The sequence below is a fragment of the Pundamilia nyererei genome, unplaced genomic scaffold, assembly GCF_000239375.1.
Source record: "Pundamilia nyererei isolate P.nyererei 1_Seehausen unplaced genomic scaffold, PunNye1.0 scaffold00002, whole genome shotgun sequence".
NCBI lineage: Eukaryota > Metazoa > Chordata > Actinopteri > Cichliformes > Cichlidae > Pundamilia > Pundamilia nyererei.
In genome coordinates, this window is record NW_005187403.1 from 5,857,379 (window position 1) to 5,882,338 (window position 24,960).

The window sequence follows — 24,960 nt, forward strand, 5'->3', positions numbered from 1 at the left end:
TGCTGCAGACTCGAAGGCTTCAGCATTCAGTTTATTTTACTGCATTTGCACATACTTGCTAGAACACAGTTGATCTAAACAATCCTGTACATAAACTGACAGGTGACGACAACAAGTAAAAACTGGAAGTCAGTAATAAAATACAGTCATGTTGTCATATGCGTCATATAAAACGAATAAAAGGAAAATATCTGAATAGCACAGATTATTTACAGAGGCATACTCTTGCATTTAAAGAACTTTTACAACTTCAGTACCTTTTTATAGAAATCAAAGTAAAGGCGGGGCATGTGCAATAAGGTAGGAAAAGCTTAGCTTTCTAAGGTTAAGGTGACAGTTTTACAGCAGGACGGAAAGGCAGGATGCAGACTGGGAAGCTGCTGCGTCGGTGCTTTGCTGGCACCTTTAGTAGCTGCATTGCAAAGAGTTGTCGCTGTTGGGATCCTCCGAGGATTCAGAGTGCCTCTCTGAAGTCTGCCTGGAGACTGGGGCATTCGTCTGCTCAGGCTGAGGGTCTGTAGTGTCTACTACTGGCCATTGACTGGGACTTCCTGAAAAGAGAAGTTGAGGTTGTACAGTAAAAAAAACAAACAAAAAAAACCAACTGGCTTTAATGGTCACTTTACACCTTTGGCCACAAACATGCAGGATAAACAAAAACAATGCTTAAGGCACAAAAAATATTTCAAGTAAGTTTTCCAATCTTATCTCCAGACACATGCATCTGTCATCTTGTTAAATGAATAGTTGCAAAGTTAAAAGTATGTTTACTGTAAGGTCACGCAAAACACACCCCTGTGAGCGTAAATCAAAAAGCCTAACACAGTCCATACAGTGTTAGGAGGACACAGTTGTAGGTATGATCCTCCCAACAACTGTGTCTCATTACACGTTTAAATTCTGGTATTTGTTTCATGCAGGAGAAACAACCAGAGCAATGCATCCACACTAACCTTCGTCTGGTCCTCCAGACAGGCCTTTCAGGCCAAACTGGGTACAGTAATTTGTCTACCGATATTTCACAGAGAGGAAAAAAGGGGGAAAAGAGGAGTAATTCACTAATGGAGAAAATACCACTGTGGGTAACAGCATTAGTCTGACATATTATAACTGGGTCATACACTTCTTACTGTAGGCGTACCTCTAAATTCCCCCTGGCTTTCTTCAACACTCCATGGGTCAGAGACACTACAAAGGACAAAAATAAAACAATTCATTTCCACAGTCTTGTATAATTATACCGGTATCAAGACTTGACATTTACTTTATAAAATAATATCACACAAAGAAAAACTACAAAACAGGAGCAGCGAGACTGACTTGACAAATACTTCCATCAATAAACTCAAATAGCTGCAAAACTGCTTCAACCACACATTTCATCTTCTGTGCAGCTTAAAAGTAAAAGCAGATGAACTTACACTGATCGATGATGACTCTCTCCATTCCCTCTTTGAGCTGGTTGGTGGTGCGGAGACGCTTGATGGCTCCGCTCAGCATCCTCTCCTGCTGAGACAGCCGGCTCTTCAGTCGGGCTATCTCATTTCTCAGCAGCTCATCCTGATTTGGAGGATAGCAGGAAAGAAAGGATTTGGTCTGCAGATGTTTAACTGGAGAGCCCGGATACACAATGTGTGCTGTGCGTGTGTTTACCTGCTGGTTGTTGCAGCTGTCTCTTGCTATGTTCCCAACTGGCAAAGATACTCTCCACACCAGTTTGAGCAGTCGGCCAGCCTCCTCCAGCACCTGGTGCATGGTGTTAATGCTGCAGGATAAACTCTTCAGATGCTGCTGTTCAATCACCTACAAAGATGTGGACAGGCTAACATCACATTTCTACTTTCTGTAAAGTTCAGCCTATTTAAACCTCACGATGAGCTCCCCACCTTGTTGTCACAGCCCTGCTGTTGAAGCGTGTGCAGGCACTCCTGCAGTTGCGTGTCCATACTGCGTGACAGCTTCCGGCCGTCTGAGATCTGCTTGCGGAGCGCGTTGTAGTCTTCAATCAAGCCCAAAATGTGGCGCCCATTGCGGCTCGCCCACATCCGGTGACCCGGCACCAGCCGAGAGGGAGCACCGGAAATGCTGTCCCCAGAGCTGCTGCTGACCGAGCCACCATCCACCTCTGAGAGAGATTGATATCTCACATCTGAAAAGATCCAACATAGCAGATCCAGGAGAGTTCAAATGTCACCAGTCTGTATTTGCTTTCATAGAAAGATGTGATTTGGCTTCAGGACCAGCTTTGAAGAGCTTTTCTTACCGTGGTGGATGCTGGTGTGTTCTCTGTGAGTCTGGAACGAGTGATGGACAGTGTCTTCTCGGCCCGGCGACCTGCCCCCTTCATCTAAGAGTGATAAAAAATAAATAAGCAAATGAAGCACCTGACCTGCCATGACCTGGCAGTGCCTACGTGGCCTTCTGAATCCATCAAAGCTCATCGGCATGCAGGAACGTGCTTTCCGTTTACCTGGAGAGGACAGCAGATAGTTAATGTTGATGGTTTCAGAGCGGCCGGGTCCTCTGAGCAGCTGCTCCTCCAGTCTCTGCCGCAGAGCCGTGTTGGTCTGGATGCTCCTCTCCAGCTGAAGCCTCAAGTGTCTGATCTCTGACAGCAGCTCGGCCAGGTCCACTGAGCCGGAGGAAGCGTGAGTGGACGGCTCCTGGGCCACCTCGCTGGATTCTGCACGCCGAATGAGAAAGAAATATCCTCCTGTTAGTGACGCTGAGGCTGAAAACTGCTACAACCCCACAGGTACATTTCTACAAACTTGTGGTCAGATATTTTTATTCGCATGTGAGAAATAAGAACAAAAGAATAAAAAAAAAAAATCCAAATCAAACTGAATCTGAAAAAATAAATGCTGCAAAATTACACGTCTGGTGTGTAAAGGCCTTAAATTTAATCATGTCAGCCAACAGGAACATTTCACATATAAATTATTGTGAAGGTTGGCTGATAAGGGTTGAGAAACTGTAGTGCAGGAATTCCAAACAGGATTTGAAGTTAAGTGAAATTTGATGGTGTCACCATTACTTAGTTTATACAGTGTCAAATCTGGTGGACAAAGTGCAATCAAAAGATTCTGCAAATACACCCATAAATGCTAAAAACAAAACTGAATACAAGTTTGGAGGGTTTCCTCTTGAAGATGATCTCCTTGTCTCCCTCTTTACTGCCCCCATGTGGCCATGTTTCATCCAAAAAAAAAAACCCAATACACCAGTTATTAGCCAATATCATTAGACATTCTCATTACAATCTATCATCTTGTCAGTACACAAATCCAAACATGATCCAAATTTTTTTCTATACAACAAAAAGTAAAAGTTTCTTCCTCCAATACTCGTGCAAGCTGCTGGAAAATCTGACTACAGCACAAACATTTCAGAAGAACTCCAGCTACTGAAAAACAAAAACGGAAATTGTGCAGTACCGTTGTGTTTGTTAGACTCGCTCTTCATTTTTTCGTAAACTTGCAGCTCCACCCGCAGCGTCTGGAGGAGATGTTGGGAGTCGGACAGCTGCTGCCTCTGGAGCTTCACCTCGCACTGCAACCTGGAGACAGTGATTGAAAGCGCAGCCAACACTTATTAAGAAATTCAGCCTAAAGTGATGCCTTGCCTTTAAAATTCGATATATTAAAAAAATTTATATTGTATGTATGTATGTATGTATGTATGTATGTATGTATGTATGTATGTATGTATGTATGTATGTATGTATGTATGTATGTATGTATGTATATTTATACATACATATATACATACATATATACATATTATATATAGGCACACACATATAAAACAGAAACACTACCTACAACAAGCCTAACGTGTATACATTAGACAAAGTGACACACTCAGGTGAATGAAAGGGAGAGGAGATCTGACAGTAATCTACACTCCTGGTTTCGAGTGTCAGCCTCATGTCAGCAGGACCCGTGGCAAGAGGTCACATACCATCACTGTAGCATCGTGTGCATGTGTGTGTTCACGGATGAGCCTTCAAGTGATGAGCTCAGGTTTCAGAGACATACTAACAGTAAGGAATAATGGCAACAGTAATGACTTTTTAGAATGGCCATTAGTAGCTATGTGGAGTGTCAGGTTACACAAATGAGTGCTTTAATGACATTAAGCGTGTGGTGTAGAAATGTGTGCTCCCCATCAGGACTGATGTTGTGTGTGTGTGTGTGTACCTGTGCAGCTCCTCCCTGCTGCGGTGCAGTGAATCCTGCAGCTGGGAGTTTTCCCGGCTGCTGTGCTCCAGTTGCTCCTGCAGTTGGCTGTATTCCTGCCTCAGAGCTTCACACTCCCTCCTGCTCTGCTCCAGTTTGGCCGTCCGCCTGGCCAGGGTCTCCCGGAGCTTCTCATTCTCCTTCTGCTTGTCTGGAGGAATTAAAGGTTGTAAACCTTGTTAAGTATGTAATTCCCGGAGATAATGGAAAAATATTTAGGGTATTATAGATCAGCATCAACAAGGACAACAAAAGAAATTAGCATCCGTTTCTCTCCTCTTCTTTTTTTCTTACTGAAAATCATGTGATTTTTAACTAAACATAAGAAGAGCGATACCTCTGGATGCCATGCTGAGCTGTTCCTTCAGAGTTTGGTTTTGTCCCCAGAGGAATCGCACCTCCTGAGTCAGCTGACCCTGCTCCTCGTTGCCGTGGATGAAGATGTTGGTGGCTGCTGGACATGGCACATACACATGTTGGACATGTGGAAACAAAAGACCCTAAATAGTCAAAGACAGTTTTTTGGTGTGTACCTGGGTCTTTTTCTACTTCAGCTAATCTCCTCTCCAGCTGCTCCCTGAGACGGTCATTGGTGCGAATACTTTCCTCCAGACGTTGTCGCAAAGCTCTGATCTCCTGTAGATGCTCTGCCAGCAGGTCTAACAGACACACGTGGATAAAGCACATTTAAAGGGAAATTCCATGTCGTTTTTTTACTTCTTTACATTAGCAACAAACTCACACAGCTCATATAATTAACAACATTTCTCTATATAATGTAGTCATTAACTGACATGCTAATCAGCCTACTATTGCTTTATATTTACCTGAATTCATCGTATGAGGCTGTCCTCCAGCATTCCTTTGTGCGCTCGTTTCTCCATCTTGTTTCTGTGCCTTTGTTTGAGGCCCTGAGCCCTCCTGGTCGTGCCCTTGTTCCTGCTCCTGATGATGGGAGGTGGTCTGGGCCATGATAGAGCGATGCAGGTCCAGTTCGCTGCGTAGGGTGGCGTTCAGCTCCTCGCTGCTCCTCAGCTGCTCCTGCAGCCGCCCGTTCTCCCTATGCAGGCCCTGCAGTCTGCCGCCAGCATCTCTGTGACCGGACACACCTTCGTCCTGAGCTCCTCCTATAGGTGACACAGTTGCACCCGTCCAATCAGGGTGTAATTGTTGACCTGAACGTGCACAGGAAGACAACAACACATGAGTAATCCAACACTTCAAATCCAAATTGCATATTATTATTCTTTGTCTCCAGGTGCTTCTAAAGGACTTCACTTGTCTCTGCAATAGCCTCTTGGTCACAAAATATCAGAAGATTGAAACAGATATGTGCCACTGAATAATGCAACTTTAAGTGGCAGTGGATTGAAACTGGACACCTCCTCTGGCATTGGCTGGCAAGCTTTGTCCTGCAGAACACCTCACTGCAACAGAAAGGATCTGAGTGGACAATAAGTGGTATTACAGGCAGGCACTAGACTGCCTGTGCACGTAGAAGAGGAGCTGTTTGATCTCAATGACTGTGCAACGGGCAAGAAGGGAAGAAAGTATGCATTTTTAATGAAGCAAACTGAATTAATCCTAGTCTGGCACAAAATCTCCAGCAGTATCAGGGGTAAAACTCTGACAAAAGGCTTCTGAGACTTAACCTGTTAGCAGTCGGACGTACCGCCCACGGTACATTGGATGGTTTAGGGGACTAATTGGACTGCTAAGGGGTTAAAGCATTGGATCCAGAAATACTTACTGTGGGTTTGATTGCCACCTTGTGTGGTTGGGCTGCTGTGGCAGGAGGAAGAAGTCCTGTCTGAGTGGGACAGATCAGAGTGAGAGCTGTGGTGGCTGCTGAGACTCTGGCGTCTAATCTGGCTCTGCAGGCTCTGGATGAGACGGTTCTTCTCCTGCAGCTCTTTAGCCAACCTGGAAGGAGAAGGAATGATGCGTGTTAACACCAGTCGGGAGGCCTCGGTATGACTGCTGGGAGAGAAAAAGGAACAGCAACCCCAAAAAGTAAAGAAAACTATGTTCCTAAAACCAGCGGGCTTCAAACAACACACAGCTGGGAAATCTGACACAGGAGCTCACGGCAAACATCATGCTGTCTGGATCAAACCCACTCACAGGTCCAGCTGCTCCCTGGTGCAATCAGCCAGGGTGAGGTTTTGCTGGACGAGCAGGGCGACGTGCTGCTGCAGCAGCTCTCTCTCACCCTCTAGCTCCAGACGCAGATAATCTATCTCCTGCTGGATTCTACACAAGCTTTCAGGAGGACCTCTCATGCACTCCTCATAGGACAGCAGTGATTGTGATGTCTGCTGAAGCTCCCCAAAACTGCCCACATCAGTAGTAATATGGATTAATGCGCGTGGCTCTGAGCAACCTTAATTTATAATTTGATACAAGTGTGTGGTTAAAAAATGCATTACCTATTCATATCAAGGATGGAAGGATACAATTATTGTACTGTGTCCAAAACAAACAAATTGCAATTTTGCAAGTCTACAGTTATTATTGTTGTATTAACTGCTCACTTAGAGCATTTGCTGCCAATAAAAAGGTAAAAAAGTCAAAGTTTAAGATGGCTATGATGTGAAACTGAAAGCATGGGGAATACAGAGTGACAATATTGACCCAGTGATAGGCAGCAGAGCCTTAATTTACTTCTGGCTGACACAGAAACAAAATAGGTCAACAGCAGGACAGCTATTCACGTGCACAGCCCAGGGTCATAATGCAAATAGCTGGGGGCAGTTTTAAAAGGGTCATAATATGACAAACATCTCAAAGAGCTCAGCTAATGACCCAAAAATACAGTCGCACATGTGACCTTAACAAAGGGACTACAGTCTAGGTCACTAGAAGGATGGAAAAGTAAACACCAGCTTTTAAAAAAAAAAAGCTAATTTCTCATCATATAACATATATATGTGATAAATGTTTCACCCACTGTTGCATACACTAAAAATAAAGAAATAATGTATTTGTACCTGCGAGACAATTCAAGAGCTGGCACATCCTCATTATCCAGATGAGTCTCTCCTACAAGACAGAAAAAGACGCTGTCATGGACGTGTCTGTACAAATCAGTTACGAGTGGCTGCTCTTCTGTCTTTGTTTCTCTTCTGGTGGCGTCTGTTTTCCCCTTGTTAGACTGTCAAGTCAAGTATGTACCCGCCCATAATTTTAACAACTGCCTTTAAAACTACTCTGTGATAATGAAGGAAATCATCAGTAAGTTAATTGATCACCATATCAAGTAATTTCTTTCATTAAAATAATGCCCTCCATGCTCTAAAATGGCTTTGCTGTAACTGCACTTGTCTCCTTCAATCATTATACTACCACAGCACTAACACACATCCTCCAAGCACACTAAGTAAATACTGTCGCATAACCACAAATACACGTCTGCAGTGATGGCAGATACTACACAAACAACACCTCATCATGGATCTATATAATAATTTAGGCAAAGCAGCAGCTACCTTTGTCCAGCCGTCCCTCCAGCCTGTCCAGAATGCTCAGGCTCTTGTCCAGCTGCTCTTTAACCACCTCTCCCATGTAGCAGTCGACCTTTTCAGCCTGCAGCAGCTCTTTGAAGGCCTGGTTCAGCTCTTCCAGCTGCCGCCGGTGCAGGGCTCCCAGCCTGCGGCTCTCCTTGATCTGCTGCCTCAGCTGCGAGAGCTCTCGGGCCTGTGACTTCACAAGGGAGTCCAGGCTGTGGAGAAGACCAAATTAGGGACAATTTAAAAAAAGAAGGAAAGAAAAAGAGCATGCAGATTTTCCACCTTCCTCTTGTGTTAGGGTCGGCACCGACCCATTTAAAATTTCAAATGCATAAAAAAAAAATTACAAACATTTGTTTATTGTATCAAGGCTTTTTGACTTTGTCAGGAACCTCTATTTCTACAAAATAAAACAAAAAATAATAATTTTTTCACTAAATTATAAAATGCCCTAGCTGAAATTATGACCTTTGTGTTGTTAGGGTCGGTTTCGACCCAGGTATAATATTATGAGTATAAAGCAATAATTAAAGCCAAAACTGAAATCATAAGTGCACTGTCAGCTAAAACATTGACAGCAAGCTCCTCTCCTAATCATATGAGCTTTAGGGGATTCTTGTTTTGCGTGTTTTTTGCAGTATACCTGCACAAAAACAAAACAAAATAAAGACGGGACATGTCAAGACATGTGAGGTGAATTCACTCATTTGAGTGGCCATTTGACTTCCAGAGTGCACATTTACAATTTGCAGCATACAAAAATGAGAAGATTCACAGTGAGCCAAGTTCTGCATCATATTTTGGGTGAAAATAAAGGAGAGTACACAGAGCAGCGATTCAGATGGGCAGGTTTCTAGGAGGAAGACAATGTGGACTATCATCCAGAAGACACAGACACATCTGATCAGAGGTGGAGGTCGCTGGTGCTGAAGCTACTCCTGCTGAAAGATTCAAGTCCAAAAATGGTAATATATTTTGGATCTCAGTACCTCATGATCTACATAGCAGGGCAGCTGCTGCAAATGTCATCAAAATGACCCCTGGAATCACAAGGTTTGCTCTGACCAAAGTCAGTGACATCAAGAGATGTTTTGAGCTATTTATGCCATTGTCACTAGAAAGAATCATCATTACTATGATGAACCTTGAAGGAAAAAAAAAGTCCATAGCGACATGATGAGGAATACCTGGATGCTTTCATTGGTGTTCTTCTTCTTGCTGGAGTGTACAGATGCGCAATGAGGCCACTGATAGTCTATGGGACGCATCAACAGGCAGAAATATTTTCTGGGCAACGATGTCACTTCACACATTTGATATCATGGGTGGCTGTAGCTCAGGTGGTAGAGCAGGTCATCTACTGATCGGAAGGTTGGTCGTTCGATTCCCGGCTTCCCCTAGTCTGCATGCCAAATATCCTTGGGCAAGATACTAACCCGAAATTGCTCTCCGATGCATTCATCGGAGTATGAATGTGTGTGAATGTCAGTTGTGCTTGTGCGAATGGGTGTGAATGGGTGAATGCACAAGTTGTGTAAAGCGCTTTGAGTGCTCAGAAGAGTGGAAAAGCGCTATATAAGAACTAGTCCATTTACCATTTACCATCATTTTGATTCAAGAGTCATCAGATTTGACAACAAAGAGACCAGACCGAGGTCTGACAAGCTTGCTCCCATCAGGGATGTCTGGGAGAGATGGGTGCAGCTTCTTCCACTGATGTTCATCCCAGGGCCAGAGGTGACAGTGGATGAACGTCTTGTCCACTTTTTGAGGAAAATGCCCCTACCGGCAATACATACCCAGTAAGCCAGGTAAATACGGCAGAAAAATCTGGGAAGCCTGTGATGCAAAAACCAACTATGGCTGGAATGTACAGATTTTCACAGTCAAAGCTGCGAGTGGCATCCCTGAGAAGAAACAATGAAAATGTGTGGTCGTCGATATGACCACTGGACTGCAGGATCACAATATCAGCTGTGATATTTTATTTTATTTTATTTTAAAATTGAAATCGAGGGGTATAGTGAAAAAAAAAGACCCAGAGGCCCACACCGAAAGTATTAAAACCAACATTTTCATGGATAAGGAAGTCTAACAAGATAACCAAGAGATGAGAAACAAATTGGATAATCACTTATTGTTTTTAGTGTATTTTATAGCTGATTTAATTCACTTGTCAAAACCGACCCGTTAACATAAGAGATGATAACAGAAAGCTAACACAAGAGGAGGGTTAAAGTAAAGAAGGTGAAGTACTAATAAAACACTTCAAAGATGGTTAACCTAGCAGGTGATGTGGAGCGGCTGCGGGATGGCTGCAGTTGTTCACTGATGCTTCTGTTCAGCCTCCTCTCTCCTTCCAGCTCCATATTTCCCCGGCTGCTTTTATCCTTAATTGCCTGGTTCTCCCCAGCCTTCTTCCCCCTTAGCTGCCCACTTCTGTGGCTGCCATCTTGACTACGGTCGTCTTTCTGTGCACCCTCTTGATCCTTGATCACAGACGGGTCTGAGGTGTTGTTGACCAAGTCACTGGAGAGGGAGTTCCTATGCAGAAGGCTCTGCATTTGGAGGATTAGTTTTGTCTGGTTTTCCAGCTGGACCTTGAGCTCTTTGACTTGTCCCTGAAGCTGCAGTGGGTCCTCAGAAACACCATACTCACTATAGACCTGCAGACCTTTCAGACTCACCTAAAAATAAAATAGATGGAAGAAGGTTCAGATTTTTAAAAGTGAAAACTAATGTTAAATGGAATCAAACCAGTAACACATGCTGTAACTGTCATGGTCCTGCGACCATGACTCAGTGACTTTATGTTTATGCACTTATTGTTATTACTTTCATTATTATTCATGGCTGTTTTGGGATGGTTTGTGTTTGGGATTTTAGACACTGGGGTCTGGGTTTGTGCTCCCTCTATTGGTCCCTGGTGTTAGTGTTCCCCTGTCTCGTCAGGTTAATCAGGTCCAGCTGTGTCACCCACCTGTGTGTGATTTCCCAGTGTCTCTCTGTGTATTTATAGTGTGTGTTTGCCTCTGCTCCTCGTCGCGTCGTCTGTGTACATACCCTGTGTTCATACCTGGTGTAATCCTCTGCGTGTTCTCCCTGCTGTTCTCCCTCCATGCTCAGGTTTGCTATTTCTTTGTGTAGTTTATCCCAGTTTAGTTTCGTCCTTAGTTCTGTTGCCATCTCCACTTTGTGTTTGCTATTATCAATAAATCACCCTCACACCTGAATAAGTGCTGCGTTCTGAGTCCTCCTTCCACTCTCCACACGGCCGCTGCCCCGGACCGTGACAGTAACTTCTGATCATTGTTGTTACACTGTTGATTCTCACAAAGCTGTTTAAAATGACTGTAATGTATGTAAATGTTCTCAAACACACCTTATTCTCATTTCTTGATACATGTATTTATTTTTAGAATCTGCTTGAGTTGCCTTATACACCCATCAGTTATAACATTATGACCACCTGCCTAATATTGTGTTGGTCCTCTTTTTGCCATCAAAACATCTCTGACCCGTCAAGGCATGGACTTCACTAAACCCATGTGCTGTGGTGTCTCGCACCAAAAGATCCTTCAGGTCCTGTGAGTTGTGAGATGGGGCCTCCATAGATCGGGTCTTTGGCCAACACATCCCACAGATGCTCACCTATATTAAGATCTGGGTAATTTGGAGGCCAAGTCAACACCTCAAACTCACTCCTGAACCATTTTGGGAGGACGCATTGTCCTGCTGACGGAGGCCACAGCCATCAGGGAATACCGCTTCCATGAAAGGGTGCACATGATCTGCAAAAACGCTTAGGTAGGTGATATGGATCAAAGTAACAACCACATGGATGGAATAAGTTAAGTTTTCCCAGCAGAACATTATCCAAAGCATCACACTGCCTCCTCTGCGTCTTCTTCCCATAGTGCATTCATCATTTAAAGTGATTCATCATCTTCTTCCATCGCTCCACGCTCCAGTTCTGAGGCTCACGAGTCCGTTGTAATCGATGATGCACAGCAGTCAGAGACTTGAGCTACGGTAGCTCGTTTGTTGGACTGGACCACAGAGACCAGACTCTGCTTCCCATGTGCATGAAAGAGCCTTGGATGTCCTTGTCAAACACGCTTAAATCCTCACGCTTGCCCATTTTCCCAAAATATTCACTTGCTCCCTAATATATTCCACCCTCTAACAGATGCCATGATGAAGAGATAATCAGTGTTATTCACTTGACTGCTGTATGAATCATAGTTCATAATAGTGTATTTATCTTACACTAGGCCTTGGTAAACCTAAGACCCAGTCCTCCTCTATTCTGATTGGTCGTCACTCAACAAACAGAAGGTTTGAGCAGCAGGAGGACTCCTGTGCTCACAGACACAGCTCTGCATCTGAGCTAACCACAGTAGTGACATTCCCCATCATTCCCTAGTGAACTTTGCTGTGGAGTGCTGGGAGTGAGGAACAAGATAATAAGCAAATAATAAGATAAATACCTTGGCTGAGCTGAGAGCTGGGGAAGTAGGGTATGGGGTGCTGGAGGTTGAGTCCAGATTTTCAGTAGAGGAGAAATTGGCCTGTTCGTGTTTCAACAGGGAAGGCAGACTGGAGCCACTGCAACTAGGGTTTACCCCAACCTCTAAATCTGGCAACACAGGAAGCACAAAAACATTAGACTATGGGGAGGAGTCCAGTGCAAGTTGTAGAAAATAAACAGTGTTTGAGCAGTGTGAGGAAAGAAGTCATTTGTGATACAGCCAAATTTGAATAGGACAAGAAATCAAGGTAAAAGGTTAATGAGTGCTCAAAAGACATTCCCAAACCTTAAGTGAAAACATGCATGAATAGAGACAGCCCATTCAAATTTAGGAAGGGTGAAGAAAATTCCACAGTTAAAAACCAGAAAAAGACTGTGTGGTTACGGAGACCCAGGCAGAAAATATTTTTCAGAGACAGCGTGCCCTTGTTCACTCCTCATGCATACATTCTACATTAAGAGAAGCTGTCCACACTTGAGATTAGTATCCACTCAGCAGACAGACATGCAGAGTCTGTCTGAAGGCTGTCTACCTGTGCTACTGCTCTCTTCCCTATCGTTCTCACTCTTGCCACAGGTTTCGTAACCCAGGTCCTGCAAATCCACCTGCACGCCTTTGTCATCCTGCTCAGGAGCTGGCATTGGAAGCAATATATGTTTGGTTAGGAAGAAATCAATCAAGGAGTTCACATATGTCTCTATCACTACTTATGTTGTTCCTGACCAAACTGGGATTTGCAGTATCACAAAATCGTTTGAATTACTGTGGACAAGCACATGTAGAAGAAAGCTGCTCAACAGCTTACCTTTCTTTATCATTTCAGGAGAGGATGTACTGGTAAGAGCAGTGGCCAGTTTCGCCTCCAGGCTTTTACATGCCTTCTTCTTCTCCCTCAGTGCTTTGTGCAGTGTTTCCAGTTCAACCTGAACACTTGGCGGTAACCCTTTGCCGTCCTGCACTGCCCTGTGGGCTTCCCTCTCCATTTTGTGACCCCTCTCTTCTTGCAGGGAAGCCTGGAGCTCAGATATCCTCTGAGAGTAATCACTGAAGACCTCATAGAGAAGACAGAGATGGCGATGAAGCTCTAGTACCTTTGTTCCAGTTGAAGCAGTAGACAGGTTGTTGCTGGGTTCGGAGATTGGTGGGGCAGTTTCTCCAAGTTGCTCCCGCTCTTGGAGGGCTCTCTGAAGTTTGTCTAAATTTATCTGCAAGTCAGAGCTGATCTGGGATCTGCCAGCAGTCACGGAGCCAGAATTTGTGCAGTGTGCTGCTAAAGAGGCAACAGCGGACTCTGTTGCACTAAAGCAGTTCCTTAGAACGTCAATCGCCTCTTGATTTAAACTAGTATCAGGACCGTGGTGTTCCTTTTCCTCATTTTCTTTAAGTGACTCTGCTGCTACTCTGTCACTGGTGTATCCGTGTTGTGCAGTAGCATTTGTGGCCCTCAGTTTTTCTTGCAGCTCTGCATTGAGCCTATTCTGCTCCCAAAGTGCTTCTTGCAAAGAGTCTGCATGACGCTGCAGCTCACGCAGAGAGTCCTCGGTACCTTGAAGCACCCCTCCGGTGCTTTTTTCCTTTGGAGAGCTATGCAGCTGCTGCAAAGCTCCCTCAATCCTTTGACAAAGATCGCTGATTTCAGGATTCTTTTCTTGGCTTTCTGCAGAGCTGATGACTTTCTCTGCCAAATTCAGAAGCTCTATGAGCTGGTTGTTGAACTCCTCTTTCTGCTGCAAGGCTTTCTGCAGCTCAACGCATCTACCATGGAGAGACGCATCAGAACCCACAGAACCAGAACCTGTGTGTGAACCAAATCCACCCTGGCTGTCCAGACTGCAGGCAGTCAGATAAGCGATGGTAGATTCTGCTGCCTGTAAAGCCTCTACGTACTGGGAGTTCAGTCTGTCTTTCTCCCGGAGCTGTGCATGAAGTTCTTCCCAATCAGCAAGCTGCTCACTCAGCTTGTTGATCAGTGCTTCTTTCTCCTGGCACTCCTGGTGGAGAAGTTCCAGCTGAGTATATAGTCCAGAATCATCTTGGGTGTGATCCAGTGATGCTCTGGCTTCAGAGCCCTTGTCGGATCCCACTGGACTACAGCTACGATTAGGGTATCCAAGGGTGGCGGAAGGGGAAGTGCTGTGCTGGAGTGATGTGTGAGTGTCAGAGTCTGTGTGTACATGCTGGTCAGACCAGTAGACATCATCTGAATCAAGGTGCTGAAGTCCATCAGTTTTGAGCTGCTCGGAGCTTCCAGGCTTCCTGCTGCTGCTGTTAGACTCCACCCTCAGCCTCACAGGCACAGGAAGGCGAGATCTGCCTCCAGACTACAATTTAAACAAACACAAGAAACAGACATTAAAACCCCAAAACGCCTTCATGCAGGAAAGAGTGATGTCTTTTTATTTCTTCTGCAGTACAAAACTTACCCTATGTTTTGCAAAATGCTGTTTTTCACTGTTGCTGTGTGGCTGGCAATTAGTTCTTGGACTCTCCTCGTCATCTGCAGTGCTGACATTGGTAATGGGACTCTCCCTGTCTGAAATCTCATTCCACTTCTTCCCTCCCTTCTTCTTTGACAGTTTGGTGACCTTTGCATCTTCTGTGTCCAGTGCTTCCAAACTCTTCCTCAACTCAGCCTGCCCCTCACTGCTGTTCCCTGAGGCATCGGTGCTCTCTTTTTCTTTGTACTCAGACGATTTCTGTTCCTTCAGGAGACCCCGCAGCTCATCATTTTCTGATCTGAGCCTGAGCATTTCCGCTCTGTAATGAGAAATATTCGACCACATTACAGTTCAGACTTCTAACTACCAAGTAATGGGGAAAATAAGGAGTAGACTCTGAAAGAAAGACCTACCTAAGGTGCGAGACAGATGTTGACCCACAATCAGCTAATAGGGATTTAAGTGCCATTAAATCTGTGTTCATCACCCTAGAATATTCCTCCCCAGTGTCCAAGATGTCGCTGCTAGAGTGAGCACGCTCTCTACTCTGGCTGAGGCCGCTGTCCTTGCTCACATCACCCAAAAGCTTTTCCGACAACATCTAAAAGAGCGATTATTTAGAAAGCAGGTTTTATAAACTCTCCAAATAGTACTTAAGCACTCAGTTGTTTAATGACCATCAGTTTCATACCTGTCCTAGTTTACTGCATGTCTGGCTCTCTTTGTCCTGACCAGAGAGATGTGTCTTGTTACTTTGAACCAGAGGCTGCTTCTCAAGCGTCTTCTTGAGCTGCTAGAGTAATGGGATGGGAGGCGAGTATGACACACATGGCTCGGTAAAAGAAAACTTAAAGTGGGAACAGAATCCATAAAGCACAGCACAGCAACAGCAGAATGGCATGATGTGTCTAATGTAGCATGACGAAGAGAGACCATTTTATGGGACACAGAGATAAAGATAAAACAGGGACTGATTAGGAAAGATGAAGGAAAGAGAAAGACGGTACTTACTCTACTACATACAAGAAACACACTTGTTAAAAAATTCTGACATTTAGTACCACAGAGGGAAGAGAAATTAGCAACAGGTTAGACAGAACAGAGGTTAGGCTATAAGTTCTAAGGTTAGAAAGGAGCTATTACAGGAAGGATGTTAGACAATGATTCGTGATTTCTCAAGTATTTTCTAAATGTGGACATACTCTGGAAGAAACATTACTAATAAATGACAAGACGTGCACTCTTTTGGAAGACCTAAAAAACAAAAAACAACAACTTTGCAGCCATAACTTTGTGTACAACCTCGTCTCTTTGCAGCTGCTTTTTGCGGTCTTTGTCTTCTTTGTCATCAGTGTCACGCTCTGACTTCTCAATTTGTGAAAGTTGGCTCTGCCGTTCACTGTTTAAGGTCTGCAGCCTGCTGACATGGTCTTGCAGCTCAAGCACCTTAACACAGAGCGAAATCATTTTTACACATTTCCAGCTTTACAGTTGGTACACCTGAAGCACACTAATTAACTTCAACGTGACACTGTATAAGAATGAGACAAAAAGCAACAAAATGTAAAATACCTTCTGTTTAAGCTCCTGAGCAGACAGATGAGACAAGCTGTCATCCAGTCCCTCTCCTACACAGATACTCATGTAGGAAGTCTGATCTCCAATGAAACTCAAAGAGTCGCCTGAAAAACGTTAAAATAATCTTAATAATGTTGTCTGTATATAAACTGGAATATGACATCTGGAGTCTTTTTCTCGTCTTACCTCCATCGTTGGCTCCACCAACCCCTCCTCCACGGTTCTGAATTGCTCCTAAGCGTGCCTGCAGAGATGCATTCCAACGCTGGGCATCTTCAAGCTGATGTCTCATGCTCTCTAGCTCTTTAGGATCAATCAGGTCCATACCTGAAACGATACACAGAGGGTTACAAAAGGCCACGCATGACAGGGCATTACAGCAGCTCCCATGAGGCACCATTAACTTAAGACTTCATGTGCGTATGTCTAACATGTCATAAAGAGGGTGTATACTTCAGCTCTTTTTCACAACTTTAAAAACAAACACAGACCAGCCACGAAGCTGAGGTTTTACACCGCAGCACACACACCTTTGGATTATACCTTTCACTTTCATATTTTTCATGATGTCTACAATCTAATGTTCTTTAATTAAAATACTGAAAAAAACAAATAAACTAAAAAAATCCTTGTAAATGAAAAATGTAAAAAAATAATAATATGAAAAACAAAAATGGTGGATTTACATTGTGCAGTTAGTGGATCTTGGCTTGCTAAAAAAATCCAAGTCAGATATGCAAAATATATGTAGAGGAGCTAAAATGCACACCCACAATATACACAATCACAAAGTATGATTATTATTGTGCTTTTTCATAAGTGTGTAAACATGTAGCCTATGCACACAAATCATAATGGTTGGTTATATAACCAAAGCATGAAGTGTGCAAATGTAATCAGTGACAATCATCCTGCTACGTCTATCTTGCCAGTCAGTGCTAATGTGAGCTGCGTCCCTGTTACTTACAGCTGACCTATTTTTACACCTGGCTCTCTGCAGGCAGCGGTGTGGGGAGGAGCATGCACGTGTGTGGTCGCCTGAGCGCACACGACAAGTGGATGGTCCAAGTTATTTGGCTTAGACCTCAGCGCAGAGTGACACTTTTAATCTGTTTTAAGGCTGTGCATTAATGCCACAACAAATCTGAAGGACAAACTGTGCTGAATTACATTAACTGCATGACGTCAAAGGAAAATAAATGCCACACTTTTTGGATTAGGCTCTATTTCCGGAGAGCTGCTCTTTTAATGTGGTACTTTGCACATTAATATCCTTTATTAAATCATTTGAAAATGGCACGACCATGCTTTTAAATGATATTCATGTGACAGATGGTTGGATGGGTTGGATTAATAACCAGAAGCATGCTAAAGTGATGCAATCAAGAAGCAAAGGGACAAAACAAAAACAAACAAACAGCATGTTGAAAGTGAGAGACAGAGAAGACAGGTCTTTATTTATTTTTTATGAAGGACAAAGAGCAGACAGGTGTGAAATCAATACATTTACTGAGAGACAGTGAAAAGGGGAGCGACTGTGTTATAGACAAAAACATGCAGATAACTGGGTGATGATGAGAGCAGAAGAGACAGAAAGCAGACAAAGATGAAAAGTGGAGGAACCAGGTGTGCATGCTGAAGAAGAACACAACAAAAAGTAGACATGGAAGTTGTCGGCAGGACGAGTAAACATATTATATAAAGATGACTGGGGTTTAAGGGTTCCCTTTAATGATGAGTTATATTTTCTACCATTTTAACCACAATAAATGATAACAAGCACTTCTTTTCTCATTCACTCCTTTATAATTCCTTTATTTCTTTCCCTCTCATTCAGTCACCATCCTCATCTACAACCAAGTGTGTTTTCACTGCACCTTCTCTGAGTTTGGCTCTGTGTATCTCTCTCTCCAAGTCACCCCTTAACTCCTCATTAGTTCTGATGCTCTCTTCTAGCTGCTGCCTGAGAAGCTGCACTGCTGTCAGCTCCAACTGTAGAGCATGGAGACGCTGGGCACTGCAAATCATCCAAGAGGTCTGTTAGCGCAAAGCATTTGTTTCTCCTTTTTGCATTAAAGCAGCTGTTGCACATAACTACCTGTCTTGCTCCTTCACAGTCTTTACCAGGCTGGAATAGAGCTGCTGTTCAGCCCTCAGGGCTCTGTTCAGAGCATCGTGCTCATGTTGCAAAGCTGTGAGGTTGGGCAAGGCCTGAGGAGAGAAGAGAAACTATCTTAAAAGACAAAGCATCAAGATTGTAATGTTTTGCTCTAAAAATTTTTTTAAAAAGCAGGTCATCTTTACTTCTTGCTGGCTGTCTCCACCGATCATGGTACTCTCCCTCTGTGGAAGCACAGGCAGGGACCTCTCCATTCCACAGACAATGACGTGATCCTGGGTATGATCAGGCCGTGTGTGGCCTCTCTGACTAAGGCGCTGCTGGAGAACCTGCTCAAAGTCAAAAGTTAAACATCAGAAGAAAAACTCCTTCACTTGCTGACACAACTTTGACACTGTGTGGAATCCTTACACTGATAATCTCATCCTTGGTCTTTAGAGTTGCAGTGAGGGACTCAATATTAGCAGCCTGACCTTCACTGTGACCCTCCAGCTCAGATAGCGCTGACTGAAGCTCAGCCAATGAAATCTAGAAATTGGGATGTAGGGAATTATGATTGACACTTTTAAGAACTGTATCCTATTATGGATTAATTAAATGCTTCTAACTCACTGACCTTCAGTTCATTTTCCCTTTTCAGTGCTTTGTTCAGTGCTTCAGTTTTCTGTGCCAGCTCCCTCTTCAGGACGACCACTGTTTTCTTGGAAAGTGGATTGTTCTCCTGGCTGTCTTCGCTGTTTCTCCTGGACAGCTCAGCTTCAGCACAGACAAAACAAAGTCAAACGTAGCACCAACATGCAGTCTACCTTTAAATAACCTGCGCGAGGGTGTTACAGGTCTAAATCCATTACCTTCCCTCTCGTCCAACTTCTCTTGCATGATCTGAATAGTTTGTCTGAGATTCAACACTTGATCTGGCTCTGCTTTCTGCCTCATCTCTGCCAGAAACTGGTCTCTCTCCTGACCACGCTGAAGAAGCTTCTGACAGTTTATAAAGATATAAAATTTTTACAGGTAATATCTTAAAACACGTTCAAAACAGGGCATAGAATTGGGGGGCAGAATGTGTTATTCTCTTTGGGAGTTTGGATTTCCACATACAGTATTTTACAGCTGAATGGCTGTGCTGTATCTCACAGGATCTTACGTTAATAAGGCTGTCTTTTTCAGCAAGCAGGGCTTTGAGCTGCGCGGTCTCTAAATAACTCTCCTGGGCTGTTGAGGAGCTTTGCTTCTCAGCAGTGGCAAGCTCCTGCTGCCTATCAGACAGCTGCTTCTTCAGCTCCTGAATCTCTTGAGCACGCTCAGACAACATGCGATTGTAGTGCTCTGCAGACTCCTGGAGACGACAAAGAGTCAAAGTTAATAGTGTTAGCGTTGTTTGTGCACACTCTGTCGTGCCCTGTTGTCATAAATGCTAACCTTCAGAAGTTGGTCTTTGCTGCTAATTGTAGCAAACAGGCTTTCTACAGCACTCTCATTGTCAGCAACCAGTCTTTCCCTGGCCTTGACAGCTTCAGCCAGCATGGCTTCTGTGACCTTTAACCTTTGGCCCATCTGTTCAGCCAGATCACGCGCATGGCTCTGTGACTGGTTCAGCAATGATTCAGACATTTGCTATGGACAGAGGGGGGAAAAATAAGCACTGAAATACAAATGACATAAACCAGAACAGTAAAAACTATAAGGAACCTGGCCTTAATGAGTGACTATTTGTCAGTCAACCTCCATATCCTTTGTCTTGCCCTCCAGGGAGAGCTGCAGCTGGCTAATGATGGAGTCCTTCTCCCTCAGTGATCTGTTCAGGTTGTCTTCCACATCTTGCTTGGCTCTTTGAAGGTTCTTTAAGGTACTTGCAAGATGCTGCAGCTCTGCATCCTTCTCCTTAATCAGACTGTCAAAATTCTGCAAAGAAAGGAGTAGAAAGGAGTATGCATAACACTTAATCACAACTATGTGATTATCAATCAATAGAAAAGATCCCAGTTCCGGATACTTACATTGATAGTTTCTTCATTATGAGACAGCAAGTTGTTGAGTCTTTCTAGGTCTCTTTCTTTTTCCCTTAGTAACAGCTGCAGGTGGTGTATCTCATTGTCTTTTTCTTCAATAGCAGCAAACTTCTCATCAAGTGCTTGCTGTAAGAGAACAAACAAACATGTCAGAAACCAGGCAAAGTCACCATGGTTAAAAGATTGCAGTGAAGGAATACCCACCTCCAAAGCCTTCTCCTTTTCTTTCAACCTTTGCCGCAGTTTGGAGAGAATACTGTCGTTACTTCCTGGACTTTTGCTCTGCTCAAAGTCTCTGACCATGTTCATGTATTCCTGACAAACACATAAAAACAATGTTACTAAAGAAGAACTGGATGCCACTTTGGAGCACCAACTTCTCTTTGGCTCTGATTGCTTTCATGACATGCTTATAATCCAGCTGACAGGCTTTACTGCTAGCTAACTGCTCTCCTATGATTACTGTTTTATCATGTGTGGTGGCTCGAAACAGCAGTAATGAGCTAAAATTCAATTTTTACAAATACTTAGGCTAAGTAAAAAAGGAAGGAACTCATTTTTTTAATCTTTTGAGCTAAAGTCTGTCTGCATAAGTTTAGTGATGATGTGTCACCTGTAGCTGCTGCTCTTTATCAGCCAAGGTGGATGTGAGACGCTGGATGGTGACCTCATGGGCCTGCAGCTTTGTTTTGGTTTGGTCCAGCAGCTCTTGGTACTGCTGCTCCAGAGCACTCTCCCTTTCCCCGATCTCCCCACTCAGCTTTTTCAGCTGATTGTGTAAATCCTTGTGGAGGAAATTATAATAATGTCACACAAAAGTCAATATTTAAACAGATAATGAAAAATCAACAACAAAACGATTAAGAGGAGAATGCCTGCTTGTTTTATTGTGGATACAGTCCTGTCATCCTCCTATCTTACATTAAGCGCTTTGTCTCCTTTCTTTTTCTGTTGTTGCAGGTCCTCCAACTCCACCTCAAGCTGATCCTTTGCCTGCTGTAAGTCAGCCAGCTCTTGCTCCTTCCTATCCAGTGCTCGCTGCAGTTTTTGGGCTTCAAGCACCTTGGTGTGGTGTTCCCCCTGTAATTGGGCCAGCTCTGTTTGCTTTTCCATTAATAGGTTTTGGTGTTCCTCTGCTCCCTGAAGGAGAAAAAAAATATTGACTTCTATCTGTTTAAGGCACATATAGAGCAGGGTACACATTGTGGTAACAGTATTATGAGGAATGTCTTTGTATAAAGTTTGGTTCTATATAAAAGGTGTATATAACATACCTGGTATTTCTGCAGTTGGGCTTTATGTGCTGCATCTCTAGCTTTGGCTAAAGCATCATCTCTGTCCTCAATCTCATGACACAGCTCAGCAATCTGCAATACAAAGACAGACAGGTTGGGCCGGAAACTTTGCATAATACAGAGAAGAGATACAATGACAATAACAAAGTAAGTAATAAATTACCTCTTTTTCCTTTTCTCTGAGGACCTGAGTGAGTCCCTGGATGGTTTTATCTCGCTTTAGAGCATTTTTCTTCTCAGAGTTTAGTTCATTCTCCTTCTCCTCTAACATCACTGACAGGGTCTGTTTACATGAAGCAGTTAGTGATTTCATACAGAGTAATAGATTATTCAATTTAGGGATATTTAATAGAGGAACATGTGAACTACCTTGTTCTGATTCTGGGAATCTTCCAGGGTTTTTGCCAGACTCTCACTGGTGCTTTTAAGCAGGTTCAGCTCGTCCGTCAGCAGCTTATTGATCGACTCCAACTGATTAACATCACTCTTCTTCTTAGCAAGAGAACACACAAACAACAGAACAGGAGAAATTAATTAGAGAAGTGTGTTTATCAACAAACGTACTTGGGACAGATCATTACCAGTGCTACAGTGGTTTGCATAGATGGTGGGATTACTGAAATGAACTACCTTCACTCTGACAGGAGTGTATTCATCATCAAATTCCTCTGAAAGGTCATGCAGAGACTTCAGATCTACTCTATGTTTGCGCTTGGCTCGGGTGCTGACAGAGCCAGCATTTAACCTCTTCAAGACAGGGATGTGACATCCTGCTGGGGCAGACACCTGCTGCTTTGAGATGCAGCGCAGGATCTGAATCAGGTCAGAGATCACCGAAGGTTGACTTGAGGATCTTTGGAGCAGTGCTCTGGCCTGAGCCTTTCCTCCCGAGTCATCAGTGGCCCCATACCTTGCAAAAAACACCCTGGCCTCTCTCAGTTTTCGTTTGAGTGGAGGATCTGTCGGGGTGTCTGAGGAAAGCTCTCGATTCAGTGACTGCAGTGATGTGGAGCGGCGGCTGAATCCAGGTCTAGCCAAGGTTCCCTTACGCTGAATCAGGTCAAGGTACATACTTTGAGAACGGTGGCGTGTGCCCCGGAGCCCAAAACTTCTCATAGTGCTGTCCAGCCCCGCCCCTGATCCCAGCCTACTGCTCCTTGAGCTCAAACGTCCGGAGAATGCCCCTTTACTGACAATCCTATCCAGACTCACACACCTTCTCATGCGATTCTCCACATAACAACTTTCCCGGAACTGCAGTCCTTCATGAGCCACCTGACATGCAGCTTCATCATCAGGACTGCGGACCCCAGAAGAACTGAGCAAAGCCTTGGAGCTTGCATTTTCCCTCTCACTGCGCTCTGGGTTGTTTTTGTTGTAGATGTGCACGATGCACTGGATAAGGTGTTCCTTCTCTGCTTGCAGCTTTTGGATCTGATTGCCATGTTCCTCCTGCAGTTTGCCGATGTTTATATCAAACTGCACAACCTTCTCCAACCGGAACACACATTTTCCACAGAGGAACTCTCCATGCCCGTCACGAGTCACCTCTCTCCCCAGCACATGGGACAGGATGACTTGTAGCTTCCTCTTTCCCGATGAGCTGAAAATCCAGCGACACTGGCTTCCCACCAAACGGACACCACATATGCGACATGGATCCCTCATGGCACCTTAGATCTTCCACACTCGCCCACTTAAACTGAGTCCAAGAAATCTGTCACTGACACACCAACTGTCTAGTGACTTAATGGCCATCAGCTCGCCAGACAGAGCCATCTATCATGTTCTCTCAATACACCAGCAAGCGTAGCACAGAGGAGAAAGACTGAGAGCAAAGCACTGTAAGCCCTAAGCCTCAATAATCCCCGCTCCCGCCTCTATTCCACTCTCCCTCATGCATGCAATCAAATCAACAAATCCTCTAGGACTGCTGCAGTGATCTGTGTTAGGGCCCATGCCAGACCATCTCTAGAAAACACTCTCCCAAATACCTTAAAAAAGGCATCAGACACAAAAGCTGGCACCAAGCAGGTAGTGATGGCATCAGCCAATCACTCTGATAGAGCTGATCCTTCCTGGCAGTACATGGAAGATTTAAGATTACAGAGTACTGTCTGGTGACCGTTACTTTGCAATATTCCATTACATCTTTAACTTACAAAAAGTCAAGCATCAAGTCTGTCAAGCATCCCTGATAAACAGGTTTTTCCCCAGTGTTGCAAAATCCTTTACAATGAATGGAGCACATTCAACTGTTTAGCCACAGCTCATGAACACCTCTTGCCTACACCATTTTTCCACTTACTAAAGAAAGAAAGCCAATAACAATCCCCGGAGGAAGCGTCTTCAGACAGCAAACTAATCCAGCCTTAACCCTATGGCCCGAGTCTTACGCCAACGCCTAAAGAGGAACCATGGACACTGCCCAGCTAACAGCTTTCTATTTTACACGTCAGCAACACAGCAGCCTGCACAACACTGTGATTAAATGAGACACATTCTCTCTACGCAGTCATTGCTTCTAAGTGGATAAAATATGCATTTGATATTTAACATCTGTGCAACACTAAAATACATCACTTTACCACCATAATTAATTATTTTTGTTTGACATTTCAATGTTAAAAAAAGCAAGTGTCAACTTAGTACTAGTAGCATCATTAGTCAAAGGCTTTACAACCAGCCACTACACAGATGGATTTTTTTACACTTTACTAGATGCAAACTTTCAGCTTTTTAAATGAAGCTTAAGTTTTTTTGTGAAATTCTCAGAAATACTACAACAAAAGTAATAACACCTTCACACTAGAGCAGGGAATTCATTTGAAAAAAAGAAATATGGAAAAAAAAAAAAAAAAGAATCCTAGACACACATTTTACACATTTCAACTATCAAACCGGCAACAGATGCAGAGAAAAGTTTCTGTGAGCTTAAATGATCTGACACATGAAATGATTGTTAAACAAAAAAAGCTTTCTGTGTGTGACTTACCTATTACAACAAAGCAAAATAACAAGGCAGGAACACATACAGCAAAAAAAGGTACTTTTGGCTGCTCTCTTATTTCCCAAGGGGTTACCACAGCAGCTGGATCTGCATGTTTTGATCTGGCATAGATTTTTAGGGCAGATACCCTTCCTCATGCAACCCTCCTGTTTATTCAGGCTTGGAACCAGCGTTAGTAATACAACATCTTGTGACCACCCTGAGCTATGAGTGGGGACTTTTGGTG

The 24,960-nt window shown here is 43.8% G+C and overlaps 1 protein-coding gene across 4 annotated transcripts in view; it reads right to left on the reverse strand.

Moving 5' to 3' along the window:
• Positions 1-17: 17 nt before the first annotated feature.
• Positions 18-24,960, reverse strand: part of cdk5rap2 (CDK5 regulatory subunit associated protein 2) — a 33,828-nt gene continuing 8,885 nt past the window's right edge. The window contains exons 1-43 of one of the 4 annotated variants that reach the window (XM_005720259.2): positions 22,355-23,754; positions 22,094-22,216; positions 21,888-22,007; positions 21,704-21,796; positions 21,351-21,569; positions 21,043-21,213; positions 20,634-20,744; positions 20,418-20,555; positions 20,143-20,322; positions 19,840-20,034; positions 19,565-19,756; positions 19,269-19,398; positions 19,034-19,173; positions 18,829-18,945; positions 18,603-18,746; positions 18,397-18,509; positions 18,176-18,315; positions 16,485-16,625; positions 16,293-16,402; positions 16,023-16,166; positions 15,412-15,510; positions 15,134-15,321; positions 14,706-15,039; positions 13,088-14,603; positions 12,815-12,916; positions 12,241-12,389; positions 10,034-10,437; positions 7,730-7,962; positions 7,232-7,283; positions 5,992-6,164; positions 5,069-5,416; positions 4,775-4,900; positions 4,579-4,695; positions 4,203-4,392; positions 3,438-3,559; positions 2,471-2,683; positions 2,264-2,347; positions 1,887-2,149; positions 1,654-1,803; positions 1,422-1,560; positions 1,142-1,188; positions 954-1,008; positions 18-551 (exon numbers count right to left, since the gene is read on the reverse strand). In XM_005720259.2, the coding sequence (XP_005720316.1) occupies positions 406-551; positions 954-1,008; positions 1,142-1,188; positions 1,422-1,560; positions 1,654-1,803; positions 1,887-2,149; positions 2,264-2,347; positions 2,471-2,683; positions 3,438-3,559; positions 4,203-4,392; positions 4,579-4,695; positions 4,775-4,900; positions 5,069-5,416; positions 5,992-6,164; positions 7,232-7,283; positions 7,730-7,962; positions 10,034-10,437; positions 12,241-12,389; positions 12,815-12,916; positions 13,088-14,603; positions 14,706-15,039; positions 15,134-15,321; positions 15,412-15,510; positions 16,023-16,166; positions 16,293-16,402; positions 16,485-16,625; positions 18,176-18,315; positions 18,397-18,509; positions 18,603-18,746; positions 18,829-18,945; positions 19,034-19,173; positions 19,269-19,398; positions 19,565-19,756; positions 19,840-20,034; positions 20,143-20,322; positions 20,418-20,555; positions 20,634-20,744; positions 21,043-21,213; positions 21,351-21,569; positions 21,704-21,796; positions 21,888-22,007; positions 22,094-22,216; positions 22,355-23,392 (9,009 nt within the window). In that variant the 5' untranslated portion in view covers positions 23,393-23,754 and the 3' untranslated portion in view covers positions 18-405. Of the gene's footprint in view, positions 552-953; positions 1,009-1,141; positions 1,189-1,421; positions 1,561-1,653; positions 1,804-1,886; positions 2,150-2,263; positions 2,348-2,470; positions 2,684-3,437; positions 3,560-4,202; positions 4,393-4,578; positions 4,696-4,774; positions 4,901-5,068; positions 5,417-5,991; positions 6,165-7,231; positions 7,284-7,729; positions 7,963-10,033; positions 10,438-12,240; positions 12,390-12,814; positions 12,917-13,087; positions 14,604-14,705; positions 15,040-15,133; positions 15,322-15,411; positions 15,514-16,022; positions 16,167-16,292; positions 16,403-16,484; positions 16,626-18,175; positions 18,316-18,396; positions 18,510-18,602; positions 18,747-18,828; positions 18,946-19,033; positions 19,174-19,268; positions 19,399-19,564; positions 19,757-19,839; positions 20,035-20,142; positions 20,323-20,417; positions 20,556-20,633; positions 20,745-21,042; positions 21,214-21,350; positions 21,570-21,703; positions 21,797-21,887; positions 22,008-22,093; positions 22,217-22,354; positions 23,755-24,960 lie in introns of those variants that run through there. The other 3 variants (XM_005720260.2, XM_013909532.1, XM_005720261.2) reach the window with 3 other exon arrangements.